At 42.8% G+C, this 19,600-nt stretch overlaps 2 protein-coding genes across 2 annotated transcripts in view; one reads left to right on the forward strand and one right to left on the reverse strand.

The window, feature by feature from the left end:
• Positions 1-13,578, forward strand: part of LOC120022446 (exostosin-1b-like) — a 120,119-nt gene extending 106,541 nt beyond the window's left edge. Inside the window, exons 9-11 of the mRNA XM_038966349.1 lie at positions 504-664; positions 1,409-1,580; positions 9,408-13,578. Of these exons, the coding sequence (XP_038822277.1) occupies positions 504-664; positions 1,409-1,580; positions 9,408-9,593 (519 nt within the window). The 3' untranslated portion in view covers positions 9,594-13,578. The remainder of the gene's footprint in view (positions 1-503; positions 665-1,408; positions 1,581-9,407) is intronic.
• Positions 13,140-19,600, reverse strand: part of LOC120022447 (mediator of RNA polymerase II transcription subunit 30) — a 32,650-nt gene continuing 26,189 nt past the window's right edge. Inside the window, exon 5 of the mRNA XM_038966350.1 lies at positions 13,140-17,134. Within this exon, the coding sequence (XP_038822278.1) occupies positions 17,039-17,134 (96 nt within the window). The 3' untranslated portion in view covers positions 13,140-17,038. The remainder of the gene's footprint in view (positions 17,135-19,600) is intronic.

The following is a 19,600-nucleotide window of genomic DNA, read 5'->3' on the forward strand; positions in this document are numbered from 1 at the left end:
AGGCTGACCCTGTCTATTTTCTCTGATTTATTTATTTAAATGCTTTGATCAACCAGCGAGAGGTCAGCCAACTGCAGAGGGCTTTTGAAAACACGTTTGTGTAATAAGTTTGTGTGACGAGGCATTCGAGAGAGGACGCGTATCTGTCTATAAGCTCTGTGCATGGTCCCATAGGGCGGCGCACAATTGGCCCAGCATCGTCCGGGTTAGGGGAGGGTTTGGCCGGGGTAGGCCGTCATTGTAAATAATAATTTGTTCTTTAACTGACTTGCCTAGTTAAATAAAAAATAAATGGAGAGTGTGCATTCATTGAGTGTATAAAATGTGTATTAAACGGATACTTTGGGAATTTGGCTGAGGCCCTTTATCTACTTCCCCAGAGTCAGATGAACTCGAGGATACCATTTTAATGTCTGCGTGCGGTTTGAAGGAAGTTGCTAACTAGCGCTAGTGCAATGACTGGAATCCATGGTGTCTGCTATCGGTTTTGTCTTCCTCCTCAGGTGGACTTTGCCTTCACGGTGTGGCAGAGCTTCCCAGAGAGGTTGGTGGGCTACCCGGCCCGGAGCCACTTCTGGGACAGCAACAAAGAGCGCTGGGGCTACACTTCCAAGTGGACCAACGACTACTCCATGGTGCTGACCGGAGCTGCCATCTACCACAGGTGCATGCAGTGGGCTACAGTACAAGCTCCAGGGTGAAGTTTCCCCTAGGTACAGATCTAGGATCAGAAAACTGACCCAAGATCAGTGTATAGGTGCAACTTCACCCTGTTCAACAGTATTACACTACCAGCAGTGCTTGACTTGGACTGAAATAGGTGCCGGTACTTATTTTGGGTGCTGGTACTATTTATTTAGGTACAGGAGCTTCACAATATTTTCTGAGCTAATATTCTATAACAGGTGCAGGAACTCAAGCAGTAGAGCATTTGAGGTGCCAGTGCTCTTTTCTGGTAAGCTCGTGCCCAAGACAAGCACTGACTACCAGTGGAGGCTGGTGGATTAAGAAATCGGATGACGGGCTTATTGTAATGGCTGGAATGGAAAGGTATCAAACACAATTGAAAGTGACATAAGCTTCCACTGAACACTACTGTAGGAAGTAGCCTGAGGCCACATACTGTACATCAGTCATGTTGAGTGGTGCATCGTGGATCCTGTCCCAACCCTCATTACATTCTTTTTCATTCAGTTGTTCAACAAAGACTCATTTCAGCACTGTTATAAAACGTACATTGAACTGCTTGATTAGCTTTTAACTCAATCAAATCAATCAATCGATCCAAACTCTAATCTTGAGTGAGTCCCAGGTCTTTACAAATACCTCTAAATCTCCCTCTCAACTCTTCTTCTTCTCCCTCCAAATATTACCACTTCCTGTTCATTAACTTATTCTTCCTCCTCAGATATTACCACTTCCTGTACACCAATTTCCTGCCTGCCAGCCTGAAGGGCATGGTGGACCAGCTGGCTAACTGTGAGGACATCCTCATGAACTTCCTGGTGTCAGCCGTCACCAAGCTGCCGCCCATCAAGGTCACCCAGAAGAAGCAGTACAAAGAGACCATGATGGGACAGGTATGTATAATAAGACATTATAAACTGGGTAGTTTGGGTACTGGATGCTGATTGCTGAAACAGCATTTCAGCTGTGTATATCTGACAATATACCACGAGTATGACGCAAAAATACTAGTTTACTGTTTTATTTATGTTTGTAACCAGTTTATAATAGCAATACGGCATCTCAAGGGTTTGCGGTATATGGCCAAGATAACATGGCTAAGGGCTGCATCCGGGCACTCCGCTTCTCGTTGTGAGTAAGAACAGCCCTTAGCCATGGTATATTTAAGCAATAAGGCCCAAGGGGGTGTGGTATATGGCCAATATAACATGGCTAAGGACTGTTCTTAGGCACGACACAACACACAGTGCTTGGATACAGCCCTTAGTCGTGGTATATTGGCCATATACCACACCCCATATACCACGGGTATGACAAAATATTTATTTTTACTGCTAGCCATTATAAACCTGGTGTTTCGAGCCCTGAATGCTGATTGGGTGAAAGCCTTGGTATATTGCCCATATACCCCCAAGGTGCCTTATTGCTATTATAAACTGGTTACCAATAAAATTAGATGTAATTAAATGTTTTTGTCATATGGTCTAATATACCACAGCTTTCAATATTCATAGCTCAGAAAACTTGCTTGCATCATGCCTAAAAACAGCCCTTAGCAGTGGTATATTGGCCATATACCACACCCCCTCATTCTTTATTGCTTAATTATAAAATGGATGGTTCGAGCCCAGAATGGTATGTCAGACCATATACCATGAGTATGAGACATTTTCTTTTTACTGCTCTAATTACGTTGGTAACCAGTTTATAATAGCAATAAGGCACCTCAGGGGTTTGTTGTATATGACCAATATACCACAGCTAAGGGCTGTATCCAGACACTCCACTGTGTGGTATACTGGCCATTTACCACATTTACCCCTCGGGCCTTATTGCTCAGTTATAGCATGGCATTGTTGAATACTCATTTCTGATTGGCTTGAAAGGCAGTCTAGAGCGTGGATTATTTAAGTGATAATGCCCTCGAAGCCGGTGTTTGGAGGATATATTGCCACGTGTCACTTTTATACAACAGGTTACCAACATATTCAAATAATGATTGACATATTTTGATAAAAAAATGTTACTTTGATGAATTTATTCATACTATACTCAGCAAAAAAAGAAACGTCCTCTCACTATCAATTGCGTTTATTTTCAGCAAACTTAACATGTGTAAATATTTGTATGAACATAACAAGATTCAACAACTGAGACATAAACTGAACAAGTTCCACAGACATGACTAAATGAAATGGAATAATGTGTCCCTGAACAAAGGGGGGGGGTCAAAATCAAAAGTAACAGTCAGTATCTGGTGTGGCCACCAGCTGCATTAAGTACTGCAGTGTATCCCCTCCTCATGGACTGCACCAGATTTGCCAGTTCTTGCTGTGAGATGTTACCCCACTCTTCCACCAAGGCACCTGCAAGTTCCCGGATATTTCTGTGGGTAATGGCCCTAGCCCTCACCCTCCGATCCAACAGGTCCCAGATGTGCCCCAATGGGATTGAGATCCGGGCTCTTTGCTGGCCATGGCAGAACACTGACATTCCTGTCTTGCAGGATATCACGCACAGAATGAGCAGTATGGCTGGTGGCATTGTCATGCTGGAGGGTCATGTCAGGATGAGCCTGCAGGAAGGGTACCACATCAGGGAGGAGGATGTCTTCCCTCTAACGCACAGCGTTGAGATTGCCTGCAATGACAACAAGCTCAGTCTGATGATGCTGTGACACACCGCCCCAGACCATGACGGACCCTCCACCTCCAAATCGATCCCGCTCCAGAGTACAGGCCTCAGTGTAACGCTCATTCCTTAGACGATAAACGCGAATCCGACCATCATCCCTGGCGAGACAAAAACCACGACTTGTCAGTGAAGAGCACTTTTGCCAGTCCTGTCTGGTCCAGCGACAGTGGGTTTGTGCCCATAGGTGACGTTGTTGTTGGTGATGTCTGGTGAGGACCTGCCTTACAACAGGCCTGCAAGCCCTCAGTCCAGCCTCTCTCAGCCTATTGCGGACAGTCTGAGCACTGATGGAGGGATTGTGCGTTCCTGGTGTAACTCGGGCAGTTGTTGTTGCCATCCTGTACCTGTCCCGCAGGTGTGATGTTCGGATGTACCGATCCTGTGCAGGTGTTGTTACACGTGATCTGTCCTGTCTCCCTGTAGCGCTGTCTTAGGCGTCTCACATTACAGACATTGCAATTTATTGCCCTGGCCACATCTGCAGTCCTCATGCCTCCTTCCAGCATGCCTAAGGCACGTTCACACAGATGAGCAGGGACCCTGGGCATCTTTCTTTTGGTGTTTTTCAGAGTCAGTAGAAAGGCCTTTTTAGTGTCCTAAGTTTTCATAACTGTGACCTTAATTGCCTACCGTCTGTAAGCTGTTAGTGTCTTAACGACCGTTCCACAGGTGCATGTTCATTAATTGTTTATGGTTCATTGAACAAGCATGGGAAACAGTGTTTAAACCCTTTACAATGAAGATCTGTGAAGTTATTTAGATTTTTTACGAATTATCTTTGAAAGACAGGGTCCTAAAAAAGGGACGTTTCTTTTTTTGCTGAGTTTATTTCATCCTTCCACAAGATATAGTCCCGACACAAATCTAGGGTTGCTTCTCAAGCCGGCTGGTCGTTCGTTCTATCGGTTCGGTTGCCAGAGACCCAATAATTTATTTGTTTATAGCCATAAAAATGATGCCAGCTGATTCATGATTTTGAATGGCTGAGAATTTCTGCCTGTCTGTCTCGTCCCGACTCCCAACACGTTCATTACTATGGGACCGCTTGGGGATCGAATTTGAATATTGAAACAATGTTGAAAATGTCAGAGACAGACCGCAAGCTTTATACAAATCTCCGCTATTGAAAACTAAATGTTGGTCTAAAAGAAATGTAAGATAATGTCTAGTGGAGATCAAGTTTATAAATTGCCTGGCTGGGCTGATGGAACAGAGTAAATAGGCATTTTAACGTCATAGATTTAACAGGTGGTAACAGAACAGTGAAAACTGGCTCTAACCAGAATGGAAAGAGGAGTGGGAGGCCCTGGTGCACAACCAAGCAAGAGGACAAGTACATTAGAGTGTCTAGTTTGAGAAACAGACGCCTCAAATCCTGAACTGGCAGCTTCATTAAATAGTACTCTTGCTCAGTTGTGCACTGGGGCCTCCCTCTTTCTATTCTGGTTAGAGCCAGTTTGCGCTGTTCTGTTAAGGGAGTAGTACTCAGCGTTGTACGAGATCTTCAGTTTCTTGGCAATTTCTCACATTGAATATCCTTCATTTCTCAGAACAAGAATAGACTGATGAGTTTCAGAAGAAAGGTCTTTGTTTCTGGCCATTTTGAGCCTGTCATCGAACCCACAAATGCTGATGCTCCAGATACTCAACTAGTCTAAAGGAGGCCAGTTTTATTGCTTCTTTAATCAGAACAACCGTTTGCAGCTGTGCTAACAGAGCAAAGGGGTTTTCTAATGATCAATAAGCCTTCTAAAATGATAAACTTGGATTAGCTAACACAATGTGCCATTGGAACACATGAGTGATGGTTGCTGATAATGGGCCTATGTACGCCTATGTAGATATTCCATTTAAAAAATCTGCCATTTCCAGCTACAATAGTCATTTAAAACATTAACAATGTCTACACTGTATTTCTGATCAATTTGATGCTATTTTTAATGAACAAAAAATGTGCTTTTCTTTCAAAAACAAGGACATTTCTAGGTGACCACAAACTTTTAAGCGGTAGTGTGTATATATATTTTTTCCCCTAACCCTAATTGGAGTAAACTAATGGACAACAACACTTAGGCTTCTACTTCTAGCTTAGTTATCTTTTGTTTGTTTTTAGTCCCATCCTTCAGCTTCAGTCAACCCCTCCCATCTATCTCTTAACACCATCCATATTGGATTTCTATTTGCCATATATTTTTTCAACTGTGCTGTGATGTTTCACAAAAGTTCTGAACCTTTCTATTCTCATAGATTCTACATATTGTGGATTAAAAAAAAATTGCGAAGTGTTATTATACTATTGATCGATTCACTATGGCTTTTTAAATCACCCAGCAGAGTTATTTGAAAACACACATACACCTACACATTAACACACAGAAACAGTACACCCTCCATATAATTCACATCACAGGCCTAATAGTACTGTAGAGCTCTTTACTTGCACACAATATAGCTAGGTCACCCCGTTCTGTCCCTAGGGGTCCACGGCCCTGCAGCGCCCCAACCCAACACACCCCACTCAGCTTTAGGATCTTAGTGAAACATTCATTATTGGTTTCAGGTGTGTTAGGCAAAGGCCAGAGTGACAACAGTACAGCAGATCCCCAAGGGCCAGGACTGTGCAGCCCAGCAGCTAGGGATTGCCTAAATCTCCCCTGAAGTAGGCATGTTTTCAGTACAGACTCCCTTTTGTCGTGAAACATTCCACATAAGGCATCCAGACCTTATGAAAGTTGCACAGTATACCCTTAATCTTAAAACACATCTAGTGATACTGTACATAACTTTTCATTTCTTCCATACATTGTGGGAGGATAACCAACCGTCCAAATAATGGCAATGAATTTATTAGCCATTATAAATGCTTGGTTATACAAGTTTCTTATGATAAGTCTCCAGTATCAACATTTCCAAGCAAACAAAAACAGGAAGAAGGAGAATCTGAAGACATGCTTAGATAAAAGAACATACTCTTTGCTAGAATTCAGCCAGCCTTCACAAGACCCCAACATATGCAAATATGTCCCCGTTTGTGCTTTACACCTGTGCATGATATTCCATTTCACTGGCATATAGTATGTTCTACGGATGGTCTTCAACTGTAGTCATTTATGTCTGAGATTATATGAACATGACTGGGCATTCTAACACATCTGTATCCATTCACCATCATCAATAGCGTCTCCCAGGTCTTCCTCACATTTTTGTTTTACATGTTTTGTGTCATCGGGAAAAGCCACTATCAACCCTTTGATACAGTTTGGAAATCAACTTTTGAGGTTTGTCAGAATGCCTTAAAATAGCATCTGGCTTGTCCAGTGTTTGCTGGACAGAGATAATAAAGTGTTGTATCTTCAAAAATTCACCTCACCTCTGTCACAGACTAGTCTTCCCTGGCTGCCTGATTCTGCTGAGACCCCTGTCACCATCTGATCCTCCTAAAATGAGGCACGACAAAGAATTACCTTGGTGTACATGTATACATTATGTATACATTATATTATCCAAGAATAGAATCAACGGTTCAATCATTGAAATGACCATGATTCCCAGATCCCAGATTATAGCTTTAAACTTCAACTGTTGCCCTGTAGCTACTGTAGGTCTACCCATCAATTCAAGATATAACTTTGTATCATTCACTAAATATACTGCAAAATTCCCCTGAGCTCCGTAGGCTGGTCCTCCCTGGCTGTCTGACCCTGCTGGGACCCCTGTCACCATCTGATCCTGCTAATAAGCACTTGAGAGCAGCATTCCCACGGGATGTCTGCGGGACGTGCGGGTCCCAACAGAGATCATTGCTGTGCGGTTGGCATTCTTCATGCTGCTGGCAGTCAGACAGATGACTTTGGGATGGAAATATTTTTGTTGTCCACAATTATTTGGAAACGGCCCTCTTTCTGCTTTGTATGCGTTAGCCTACCTATTGTATTAAAAGCACATATTTTTTGCATTATTCACACACTCAGAATTCGCTGCTTCAACTTCAGTAGCCTACCTCTCCTAGTTGGGCGTGGGAGTTCACGTGTGCCTAGTACAGTATGTGTGGTCTCATTGAAATAGAGTAGGCTGCCTACATGGGCAGAGAATCACATGGCAGTTAACTTGAATATGAAATGAACTTAAATCTGGTTAGACTGTAGTGTAGTGTCTGTAAATAAATATTGATAATGAAAAGAAGTGGAGGGCGCTCAACCAACGTGAGTTGAAGTGTAATAAAAAAAAAAAAATGTAATCATGATTTGAAAAGGAAAAAGCACCGCGCGCACATAGGTTATAGACGATGTGCCAGCGTTGCCCTTTTTATTTTCAACAAGTTATTTATTTGTCTCTGCCTGCAAATCAGCCTCCTAAAAACGTAGCAAGTGTCAGTCATCATTCTCGCTGCCTCGAGATCAGGTGCGCGTGTGGCCTCAATTAAATAGAGCCGTCTATGTATACATGGTCGGAGAAACACGGGATAGTTGTCTTTCCACGGAAATGTACTTACTAAATAGGCCTATGATTAGTCTATACTTTACTACATTGCGTAGAAATATGGCTAAATATTGATCACCCATATTTCTCTGTCTTCCCACTCCTTAAAGATAGGCTATACAAATAGCTCAAGAGAAAGTGCAAGTCACTCCAACTAATGCTCTCTTCAAACTACGTCGAGCATATTGGCTGATAAAGCCCAGTAATACAATGGAAGGGCCATGTGAGAATCTCTGGTAATTGAACCTATTTCTTAAATTAATTTTGCGAATTTGATATTGCCTATAGGGTGCCAAATTGCTCGGGCCATGGCTGGCAAGTGAGCTGCGTCATATACGCCTAAAATAACATTGTGGTTGGGACCAGTTCTTGCGGTAAGTTAGCGGGTGGGAGTCGGACAGAAAGCCGCACAGACCTCCACTGTGCACCATGACAGTGAAACCTGTAACGTTAGAGTTGTTAATGACTGTGTCAGTGTGAAAAGTAGGGAATTTTGCTCGGGAAACTGATAGATCAATAGCGTTACATTGACATACTGACTAATACAACTCACATTGCACTGAAAAAAACCTCAGAATATCAATCTTCAATTGTTTGGCCGATGGTTTCATCGTTGTATTCAGGTCTAGCTTGATAGCTACTGTAAGCCAACGTTTGGCTCTCTCTAACGGTACATCAACTGGCGAAAACTTGCCAAGTTAATTTACTTCTGAAACGTAACACAACAAAGGCTTCAAAACATGTCCATACAAACAACTGCTGTTAGCGATATGAGGTGGCTATTATTACTATCTATCTGACAGATAACTAGGAGCTCAGAGCTGACCTGGCTGTGGGTAGCTACTCACTAGCGTAGCTTATTCATTCACCTCACTTGAGAGGGGATGAAACATTAGCTAAAGTTACATGTCAGTTACAATAATCGCTTTTTTTATGTTAAACAGCAGTTACCTTGCCAGCTACATCACGCAACTAAAGAGTAGCCAGTTTCTATTCCTGTTAGAACTCGGTGGTGTAGCTGGTAAGGTAGCTGCTGAACTATAATCAACTCTCTCGTGCAGGTCCAACCAGCCTCCCAGAGGCTTTGCCTTCACACAGCCTGTCAGCCCGCTCTGGGGGTGTCCGTGGGGTCCCAAATCCAGTCGGCTAAATACACCAAACAGCCTACCCGAACGCTCGGAGGCGTCTGCATGGTCCTAAAGCACACTGGTGCCTCGTTTTGTATCACATTCCAATAATAAAACTGGGAGGGACAAAACTGCCATTTCAGAATGTGGGGTTCCACCCTTCCCCAGTGAAAGTTGTGCCCCAGATTCGCAGAATAATTTGATGGTTATGAAGTTCATTCTTCTTATTTCTCGCTGATTTATCATTAAAGCAAAAAATGGGTCAGTTTATCACTATGGATTTTTGGTCATATCGCCCAGCACTAGACCCCACCCAGCGTTTTGAGAAACCCTGATATGATTTAGTGTCATGACGTGCTGCTATGATCAAACAATAACTTATCTTTGCCTTTTGTCTTTCTTGCTCCTCCCGCCGTGCAGTCGTCGCGGGCGTCACGCTGGGCTGACCCGGACCACTTCGCCCAGCGGCAGACGTGCATGAACAAGTTCGCCAGCTGGTTTGGCGGCATGCCCCTGGTCCACTCCCAAATGAGGCTGGACCCGGTGCTGTTCAAGGACCAGGTCTCTATCCTGCGCAAAAAATACAGGGACATCGAGAGGCTCTGACAGGACGCGCGCCCCCTGCTGGAGAGGCCGGGGGAGGCGGTAGCGGTAGTAACAGACAGGCTCGCTGGAGAGCAGCCGTAGGAGGACCATGACAGTGGCAGTAGGACAGTCAGCCAACTTGGATCCTAGGGGGGGCGCTACAGCTCCGTCTTCTACTCAGCACATTGCCAATGACCACAGGACTTGACAAGTGAAACAAGTGGAATTGCGGTCTCTGGAGAACTACGCACACACACACACACAGGATATACAGGTCTATAGTATGTTCACATAAACACACAAACTACTGACAATGAGACTCTTAGATATCATATTTTTTTGTATGAATGCCACAAAGGAGAGAATGACGAGAGACTTTCCTGTGACTCATGTGCAGGATGGTAGAGGAAGGGAGGTGTCCAACATGACAACCCAACCACAGATCAGATCTGCCCCGGACTGGTAACCTAGACTCAATGCAACCCTTCCTAACCTCACCTTGACCCCTTCATGACCTCCCTATGTCTGCATCAGAACCTCTGACGCACTCACCACCAGCCCCTGCTCTGGACCCTGGGTAACCCTGTAACTATTTCTTTCCTTATTTTTCGATCCATACTTCCCTCCCATGTGTTCACTGGGGTTTGAAGCGTTGGGTGTCTTATCGTCCTAAGAACTGTTCCGTGATTTAATCAAATTCAGCATTTGGCGGTCAAGGTCGAGAAAGTAGAGTTTTGTTATTCTTTTACTGGAAGGACAGTTTAAAAGCCGCCGTTTTCAAATGGTGCCACTCGTATTGCAATGCGGCAGTCACAAAACCCACATAAACATGAACTCTGTGCTCATTCCTTGAATTTCTGATAGTTAGATTTTTATTTCTGTCAGATTTATCGCAATGATAAGCCTTTTTTTCCCTTCAAAACTCTCAAAAGCAGTGTTACTTTTCTTCTCGTGTTTTTTGTTTTCTCCTCAAAAGTTCAGTTCCAGTGTGTGTACAGAGGCTAAAAGTAAGCTCATCCAACCATAAGCCCAAACAGAGTACTTTCCCTCTGTCGGAATGAGCAAAATGAACATTTCTGGATGAAATGGAGCAGAACACTGCCTTCTAAACCAAACCCTTTTCACCCATTTATTTCCCCTTTATTGCTTACGAGCACTACCGTGGCAGAAGGAGTGCATGCTAAATTTAGAACCTAAACAATTCTTTAGTTGCCTGCGTCATTTCCACAGCAGTGTTAAGAGATTTGCAAATGTAAATGTGAAACGCGTCTGTTGTGCCATGTCCCCGAAATTCACATTAGTGCTGCCTTTTTAAATTGCTTATTGCACATATTTTCCATAAATCGATACCGAAAGCAGTAGAAGATACTATATAGTTGAAATGCCCTCTGTAATATTTGTTATTCTTCCTAGATTCACCACATCATAATGATGTTGGTGAAATTTAAGCCTCAAAGCCATTCGATAGACATAGCCATCTCCTAGACCATTCGTCAGGGGACATATGTTTTGTGTTCAATTAGAGAAAGCCATTTCATTTGAAGTGTTGTGTTTCCCTGGGGAGCAGCCCTTGATGAAACCTTCTGTCTCTATATTTCCCATCATGTCTGACTCTGCTCTGGAAGCTGTGACCCACAACCTTGACCCTTTGGCTCCAGGTTTACAGAGAAAAGACAACCAGCTCCCCCTCGCCTTGTCGTTGTAATGTTTTTCACTACCGTCTTAGTTCATCATTTCTGTTGCGCCAAGTCTTCCTGTGATGCTGTTGTACTCACAATACTAACTCATCCCAGCTCTACTACATTTGTCCTGACAATTTTTTTTGCCAGTCATTGGTAACAGGTGTATTGTGGTCGAATAGGAAAAATGTATTGATCAATTTCAAGGAAATGGCTTCAAGAAATGTGGAAGTTCATGGCTGTATAGTGATATCCTATTGTGAAGAGGCTTTTGCCTTTGTACCACGCCAGAGCCCTGCCAGTCCACTCGAACAGGTACTTGAATGTCTGAAGACTTGAAGGAGCGTAGTGACCTTTTTATTGTGAAGGTGACTGAACTTAAAGGGCCAGTTTCCCGGACACAGATTAAACCTAGTCCTGGACAAAAAAAACATTTTCTCAATGATGTTAATTTTAGTTCAGGACGATTCTGGATCTGGCTCAGGGAAACCGGACAATAGTGTGTCAGCTGTGAGCCAAAGCTCAACTATCCATTTTCTTCACCCCCAATTCCCCCCCCCCCCCCCCCCCCCCCCCCCCTTCGTTGTATCTGCGTCATTTCTTATTGAGGTCGTTATAGACTCCTTCACATTTGATTTTGTTTTCATATCAGGATACAATCAATGAAGGTCAGTGTCCACTAGGTTTATACATGGCCAATGAGTTGATATTGTCATCGGTGGGCCTGGGCTATCTACTCTTGCCGTTCTCACAATGTCATATGTGATATTATCATCATCAACATGTAATACTACAGTACAGATTAGATTTAGTAGCTGGTATATTGTCAGCATATAGTTTTTTTCACTACATTTTTGCATACGTTTGTATTTTCTTTCAGGAAATGTACTCTGGGAGAAGGAGTTTGGAATGAACTTGTATGATTTGATATTGGCCAAGAGAGATTTACGTTGTATTTGGTGCTGACTTACAGCAAGCCTTGGATCTCTTGGCAGTAGACATGCATCTCAATGATTATGAAAAGCGTTGGACCCCGTTTGAAGTTCAGTAAACCATCTTTGTTTGAATTCATGTCAAGCCTTCTTAGGATTGTCTGAACTTGTTGTTATCATCTCAAAAGAGAAAGTCCCCCAGCCTTGCACATTGACTTCATAGGTGAAACCAGAGACATTTCAGAAGATCTTAACTCATTTCTGTACATAAACATGTATATTTATTTTCATATGTGAACAAAACCAGACAGTGTATAGTATGAAATGACAGGGGGAAATAACAGGATTTCTTGGCTGAGGGAACAGTTGATGAGCAAAAATATTCAGATTTTGTAAGTTGAACATTTTATTTTTTTCACATTGTTGTCAATATATATTTTTTAATTTCCACTAAATAAAAACATCCCTATGTAGAGCAATTGCAACCATTATAGAAATACAGTTTCCATGTAATTTAATTCAGAATCGCCATGGAGACGAGATGCTACCAATAATCTAGAATTAGATTTGCTGTGAGCATTTAGATTCTGTGAACTGTATTGCAAAAGCAACCAAAGACTATTTGGAAACCAATATGTAGCTGGGTCTCTTGTAACAGATCGAGGATTTTCTTTTGTTGCTGTAATGTGTGTCTTCTCAGATCCACTGTAATGTTTGTCACTGTCCACGTCTGCATACTCGTTGATGCTTCTGGGGAAACTGGCAACTCTGACCATATCTGGTACAAATATAGTCAACTCAAAATGGTAATGTTGAATGAAATAGACATATGACCTTGTAATACAACACTAGATGTCTCAGTTAAACATATCCTTCCACGATACCGTCGGATACCAGACATTCTAATGGTTTAGCAATGCATGGCCTCTATCAGTGTGGTTGGTTGGATGTGCAGGATGGTTACTGTCCTTGATTGTGCCTTTTTTTTTTTTATAAAACGTTGGTTTGTGAGCTCATGATAACACACACACTGCCATTTTGACCATTAGTCAGTCAGAGGAGCACCATATAGGGGTCTCGGTAATCTCGACATACACTGGAGTTTCATCACCACTCTGTTTCATCCACGACACCTCGGTTCTCTGTTGGATACCAAACTGTGTTGACGACCAACAACGCGCCTGCATGACCACTTTTTCTATGGAATTATTTATCAGTACTTAACTGTATCACAAACAGACAAGCTATTTTTAATGACTTAATTTCCAGCTGTCCTGATGCCTTCCTCCCTCCTACCTTGTAATTAACAAATTAATTTTATAGGGGTAATAAATGAAATAGAAAAATGAAGATTTTGTAAGAATTGATTTATATAAAAAAATACATTTGATCATAGATGCGTGAGTGTGTCTTCATTGCTTTGATGCGAGGTGTAGCCTGCTGTTTAACGTAAGCATAGTAATGTCGGCAAATTATTTGTTTTGAATGGTGCAGAAACAAGGAGGCCCATTATTACAATAAACAGACAAATCAATATACTGTACTTTCAACTGAATGAGAATGTATTCCTTGTGTACCATACAATGATAGTCCTTCACCATTGTCCTCAACCATAACCAGGTTGGAATTATACCATTGAAGAGAAATTATGATCCACTATCCAGCGATTGATTTTTACTCTGTGGACGAGCATCCCAAATGGCACCATATTCCCTACATAGTGCACTGTTTTTGACTGGAGACCCAAAAGTAGTGCACTATATCGGGAACAGGGTGCCATTTGGAATGCATACTATGTCCTCTACCATCTCCCTGTGGACAATAACCTCATAACACAACTTGGATACGACCCAAACCAGCTTCTAAATTATTTATCGGAATCGTATCTGAAGCTGATATTGATATTAATATCCGAGACCTGATGGCCCGCGGCATGCCCTTTCTCTGTTGTCGGCCCCAGTCTCCTCCTTTCCGCCCAGGGCTGTCCCTAGCATTATGGGCAAAACAAATCAACCTTGCTGGCAACTTTTCAGTGCCACCCTCTTGGCGGTGGAGAGGAAAATGTGCAGTTTTGCCATGGGTTTGATAGAAAAGTTTGCCGTTTACAAGCTAATTTCCTGCAATTCTATACATTTTACCATGACTTATGCCATCTGCGTGACTAACAAAATCAATGGAGGCCTCCTGGAGGTCAAGGCTCCTGGGCACGTTCCCTGTTTATCTGGTTGGTAATTTGGCCATGATGTTTAGATTGCTAAGCAAGTTAGTCTAGACAGCCATCTAAAAAAATGTGACATGGGTTTATTGAGTGACTGTAAGAAGACTACCTGGGCTACCTACCCCACATTCCTGACGTGTAGTTTTTGTCATGCTTTTTACAGTTTCTATTCTCTGTAACCATGTATAACATTCTTATTAAAGTACTATTTTAATTGCTTAAAGCCCCTGTCTCATGTTGTTGCACTACCACACTTACGTGATGTGACAAGCCCTGTGACAAGCCCCTCCACCGATGGTCCATGCTATCCGGGATCCACAGGGCGTCTGCCTTAAGATGGCCATCATGGTAAAGACTACAAGGCCCAGAACCCCCTGCTCTACAGGTCACCTGTCCTAATTATGGTTTAAATAGGCAGCACCTGGCCTGCACTGAGAGCTCTTCCACGTGGAGTTTGTCATTACTGTTTATAATTAAAAGCCTTTATTTTTGCCTGAAACTTGCCTCCTGAACCTTTGAATTGTGATCTCCTTGCCTATTCATGGTTCATTTGTGTGGTCAACCTTTGGCTATGCCCAAGCATTTATGCGTCTCTTATAGGGATCAAAGCCACATCCCTGATGTAGCAGGCACCATGCACTAGCACACTGGGTTATTCATTTATTTTGTTCATCAAATCTCCTTGATTATACGTTTTATATTTTTGATTTGGCAAGTTTGCGATATTAACTTGAACAACAATATTTTGGGAACGGGTCGGCGTGAATCTCATTGTATTTCCTTGAATATCTGCGGTTCCTGCCCTTGTATATTCACCTCTAGTGCATTTTGAGGAGGCAAGGAGATAGGAATCAGAGAGCAACAAATGAGATTCACCCATCAAATTGAAATCCCAATCGAAGACATTAGAGAATATTCTCCAACCCCGCTAGCAAGAGTTGAAAGATGGTTTGGGTGTTGAGGGTGAGAATTCCCTGCTAGGGAAAGGCAACAATAAACCTTTGAGAAAAGGCCATTGATCGGAAAGATTCAAACCTATGACCTTCTGGTCCCTACCCCATTGCCCAATCCACTGCTCTGGTATTTTCACATATTTAAAACTGTTCAGTCAGAAACTTAAGTCAATAGATTAGAAATGTCATTAGTTAAGAACTTTAGGTAAGGTTGGAAAACAAAAGTCGCAATCGGGATTTGAAATGGCAACAGGATTTACCCCCTGAAAACTCCACCCACTGAGCTTTCATCCAACCAGTCAAGTTAGTTCTGCCCTTGAGGCGGAGCTTCACCTATTCCATCTAGCCACAACCGTCGAAACCATCAGCTATGTAAACAAACTATCTGTCCCGTCAAATCATCAGTATCATAACACAGGGATTCAATCCAAGGGTCGGGGGCCCCTAGCGACCGCAGGGCTCTAATCAGCTGCTTATGTCTCTTATTGGCTGGGCTGGCACTGTTTCTGCCTGTATTTTTTTTTTTTTACGTGTTTAAAGCCTGGGGACAATCCAAAAAGACCACATACGGACGTCCCTACTTGATCAGGCTGTTCTCGTGAGCAGTGAGCCCCACAGATATGAAAATAGAACAGACAGAAACAGTGTTGGTCTAAACCACAGCAGGATTTATAGCGCCATAGAACTCCTAAAGTTAACCAGACATTGTGATCACCATAAAGTCCAGAGGATACTGCATTGACACTTCTACATCAAGCAGCCAACCACACATGAAAAGCAGAAGCAAAACACAAAACTCTTTCATTTCACTACACTGTACCATTTTCATGGTGCAAAAGAGAAGATCTATGTGGGGGGAAAAAATTGGAAACCTCAATCTAGCAGTGATTTAATTTGAAACTTTTTTTCAACAATGTGCCTTATGATTAGTTTTATGGTATTTTTGCACAGATCTGTGCTCTTCTTCACCACAAACATGTCATCCTGTATGTCATTTTAGTTAAAATGGTTTAGGAATGTATAAACACATCTTGAAGGAAATCGAACTTCAAAACTCCTCTAAATGGGTAAATGTAGTATTTGTCAAATATCTTAGGATATTAAATAAACTATAACTCTGAAAGTCCTCTTAATAACCATATTGTAAGCGACAACTACACTCATCGGGCAGTTTATTATGTACAATGAATGTACCGCCATTCAATCAGCAGCAACTGCATGATGCCATCGCGTTAGCATGTACCAACATCCCTGTGGAACGTTTCCCGACAACTTGTAGAATACGCCAAAGAATTCAGGCTGTTCTGGAGGCAAAGGAGGGTCCGACCTGTTACTAAATGGGTGTACCTAATAAACTGTACGGTGAGTGTATATCAGCATTTCTCCATCGCACAACTTCTCTTTGTTCTTCTTTGCTTTCTTCCCCCTCCTTTTTCTGGGACTGAGGGTGGTATATTGCAAAAGCCTGCATTTCTAAAGTGCAGCGTCAACATCAGCCTCAAAGGGACCCTGTCAGATATCCAGTTAACAACCATGTCTTCCAGTGTGTGTGTGTGTGTGTGTGTGTGTGTGTGTGTGTGTGTGTGTGTGTGTGTGTGTGTGTGTGTGTGTGTGTGTGTGTGTGTGTGTGTGTGTGTGCGCGCGCGCGCCTGTGTGTCTCTCTCTGTGTCGCCGTGTTTGCCGTTCAACTCCTAACAGCCAGCATGGAGTTTATCTCCCAGATGAGGTTTCTGAGCTGGTCCATTATCTGCTTCAGCTGTTGGTTCTTCTGTTTGAGCTTCTGTAATAAAGCACATGAAATCACATTGTCAGAGCCCATCAAACAAGCCGTAGACATACAAGTATTTAAACAGTGGTGGCTGGTTGATAAGATGCCTTTGAAAAGCTTTGAAAGGGGCATTAGGTTCAAGAGCCTCAACTGAAAGAACACACGGTCGTTTTTCATGGGAGGATTTGCCTTTTGTTTTTGAACAAGCAGAGCTGATTGGCTGACATGATCAATCCCTGCAGTAGTTTAATCTCTAAACACACACACATCTGGACAGAATCGGTCACTCACAGCCAGTTTGCCTGCAGATTACCTTTGAATGCACAAGTCCAAACTCAAAAGTCAACAGCTGCGGTTTACTCAAGTGCCTTATTGCTGAGGTTTAGGCACAAACAAATAATGGCAGAGACTAAGCTGCTCCAAAAGCACACCTGCTAACAGTGTCCTTATAGGACTTCAGTCAGGCCCAGGCCTAGCACCAGTGTTGGAGAAGTCTAGCTAGGTATGCCTTAAGATAGTGGTCTGACTAGCTAGCAGAATATAGCATGCAGAGAGGGAGAGACAGACACTCATGAGGCTACTGTATCTGCAGTGCAGCGAAAATATATTAAAGATGAAATCCATCTTGCTCTCTCACTAATGCTCCTTTAGCCGTGACTAATTACCAGCCATTTTTGTGAGCGCAGATAACACCTTCAGCAATCGATTTCACACAGCCCCTCTTAATGTAAACTATTTAGCTGATTGTCCTTGAAGATATTCCGGATTGGAACATTTGGAACAGTTCCATTGTGTGTCTAGGGGGTTCTTCTCTCTCTTTTGCCACCAGGCTTTCATTTTGAGTCACCGGGAGGGAGGAGCGTGTACTGTACTATACGGGATGCACCTCATGAACCCCACCAGCGACTCTTTAAATAAAGACGTCCTTTATCTTTCTCTTCATGAGTTGAGAGATCTAGCAGCCAATCTTTGGAATTTCAGTTCAGCCTGATATACTATTGAGTCATACATAAGTACTGTTGCACACAATGGAATGTCACAAACGTGCAGTGATCCCTCTATATACTGTACATATATGGATTTTTTTCCTGAGATAATAAATACCAACAAACAAATCTGAAATCCTTTATAAAAAAAAAAACTCAGATGAATGAATTAACTGCTACTCCAACCTTCAAATCCAATCGTATTGGTCACATACACATATTTAGCAGATGTTATTGCGGGTGTAGCGAAATGCTTGTGGCGTAACATTTCAATACCGTTGGGAGAGAAACAGAAGAGAAGACAGTGGAATGTGTTTTTAACACATATTTCGGAGCTGCAGGTCTATGAACGATCCCACTGCTGATGGAAAGTGATGGCTCTGACAGTTCTGACTGATCGGCCAAACCTGAGAGAACGGCTTCGCCTTCCGCACCTCTGACAGCTTAGCCTGCATGCCGCTGAAGGGTCCGACTCCCTCCCTCACTCACTCTTTCTCTTCGGGGATCATGGGGATACACTCTCTCATTTCCTCGCTTGCCACTCAAGACCATTTTCGTCCACGTTCGTTCCTTTTGACACGGTCTGACATTGTGTAGGGCATAGCAGGAAGGCTGTTCAACAAATCATCAAAGTAAACAAAGAATTGGGTTTTGAGCTGCCGTCTGTAGAGGCCTCCCGCAGACAATAAGCAGGTTTGTGGGGGAAAAATGGCTACCTGAGCATAGACACAACTTAATACAGTACACACCAGTGGACTGACAGAGGTGTGTGTGTTTGTGTGCATCCGTGTGTACGTGCATGCAGGTTACAGTTGGACGTGACAAGGTACCAGAGGATTTTAGCTCCACTGATAAATGATTAAACTGTATTAGTGATTTATATACTTGGATGGCTCGCAACTTCCTCCAGCTAAATCAAGACAAGACCGAGGTACTTATTGTTGGAGCCAAAGCACAGAGAGAGAATCTAGCAGCACATTTGAATTCATAGACAATAAAGATAAAACACCAGGTAAAAAACCTAAGTGTTGTTTTAGATTCTAAATTCTAAATTTCAAATCACACATTAGGAATGTGACCAAAATAGCTTTTTACCACCTGAGGAACATTGCCACGGTGCGGCCGTTTCTCTCTCAGGCTGATAGAGAGACTCATCCATGCTTTTATTACAAGCAGGCTTGTCTACTGTAATGGTCTTCGGTCTGGTTTACCCACGAAAGCCATTGGTCAACAGCAAAACATACAGAATGCTGCAGCACGGGTACTGACCAAGACCAGACGGAGAGCACACATTAGACCGGTTTTAAAGGTCTCTGCAATGGCTCCCTGTGAGTTTTAGAATTCATTTTAAGATTATTCTATTGGTTTTTAAATCAATTCACGATTGTGCACCCCAATACACGTCAGACATGCTTTTAAGTTATGTACCCAGTAGGTCCCTCAGGTCCTCTGGCACTGGCCTTTTACCTATCCCAAAGCCTAGGACCAAGAG

Source organism: Salvelinus namaycush, chromosome 27, assembly GCF_016432855.1.
Source record: "Salvelinus namaycush isolate Seneca chromosome 27, SaNama_1.0, whole genome shotgun sequence".
Taxonomy (NCBI): Eukaryota; Metazoa; Chordata; class Actinopteri; order Salmoniformes; family Salmonidae; genus Salvelinus; species Salvelinus namaycush.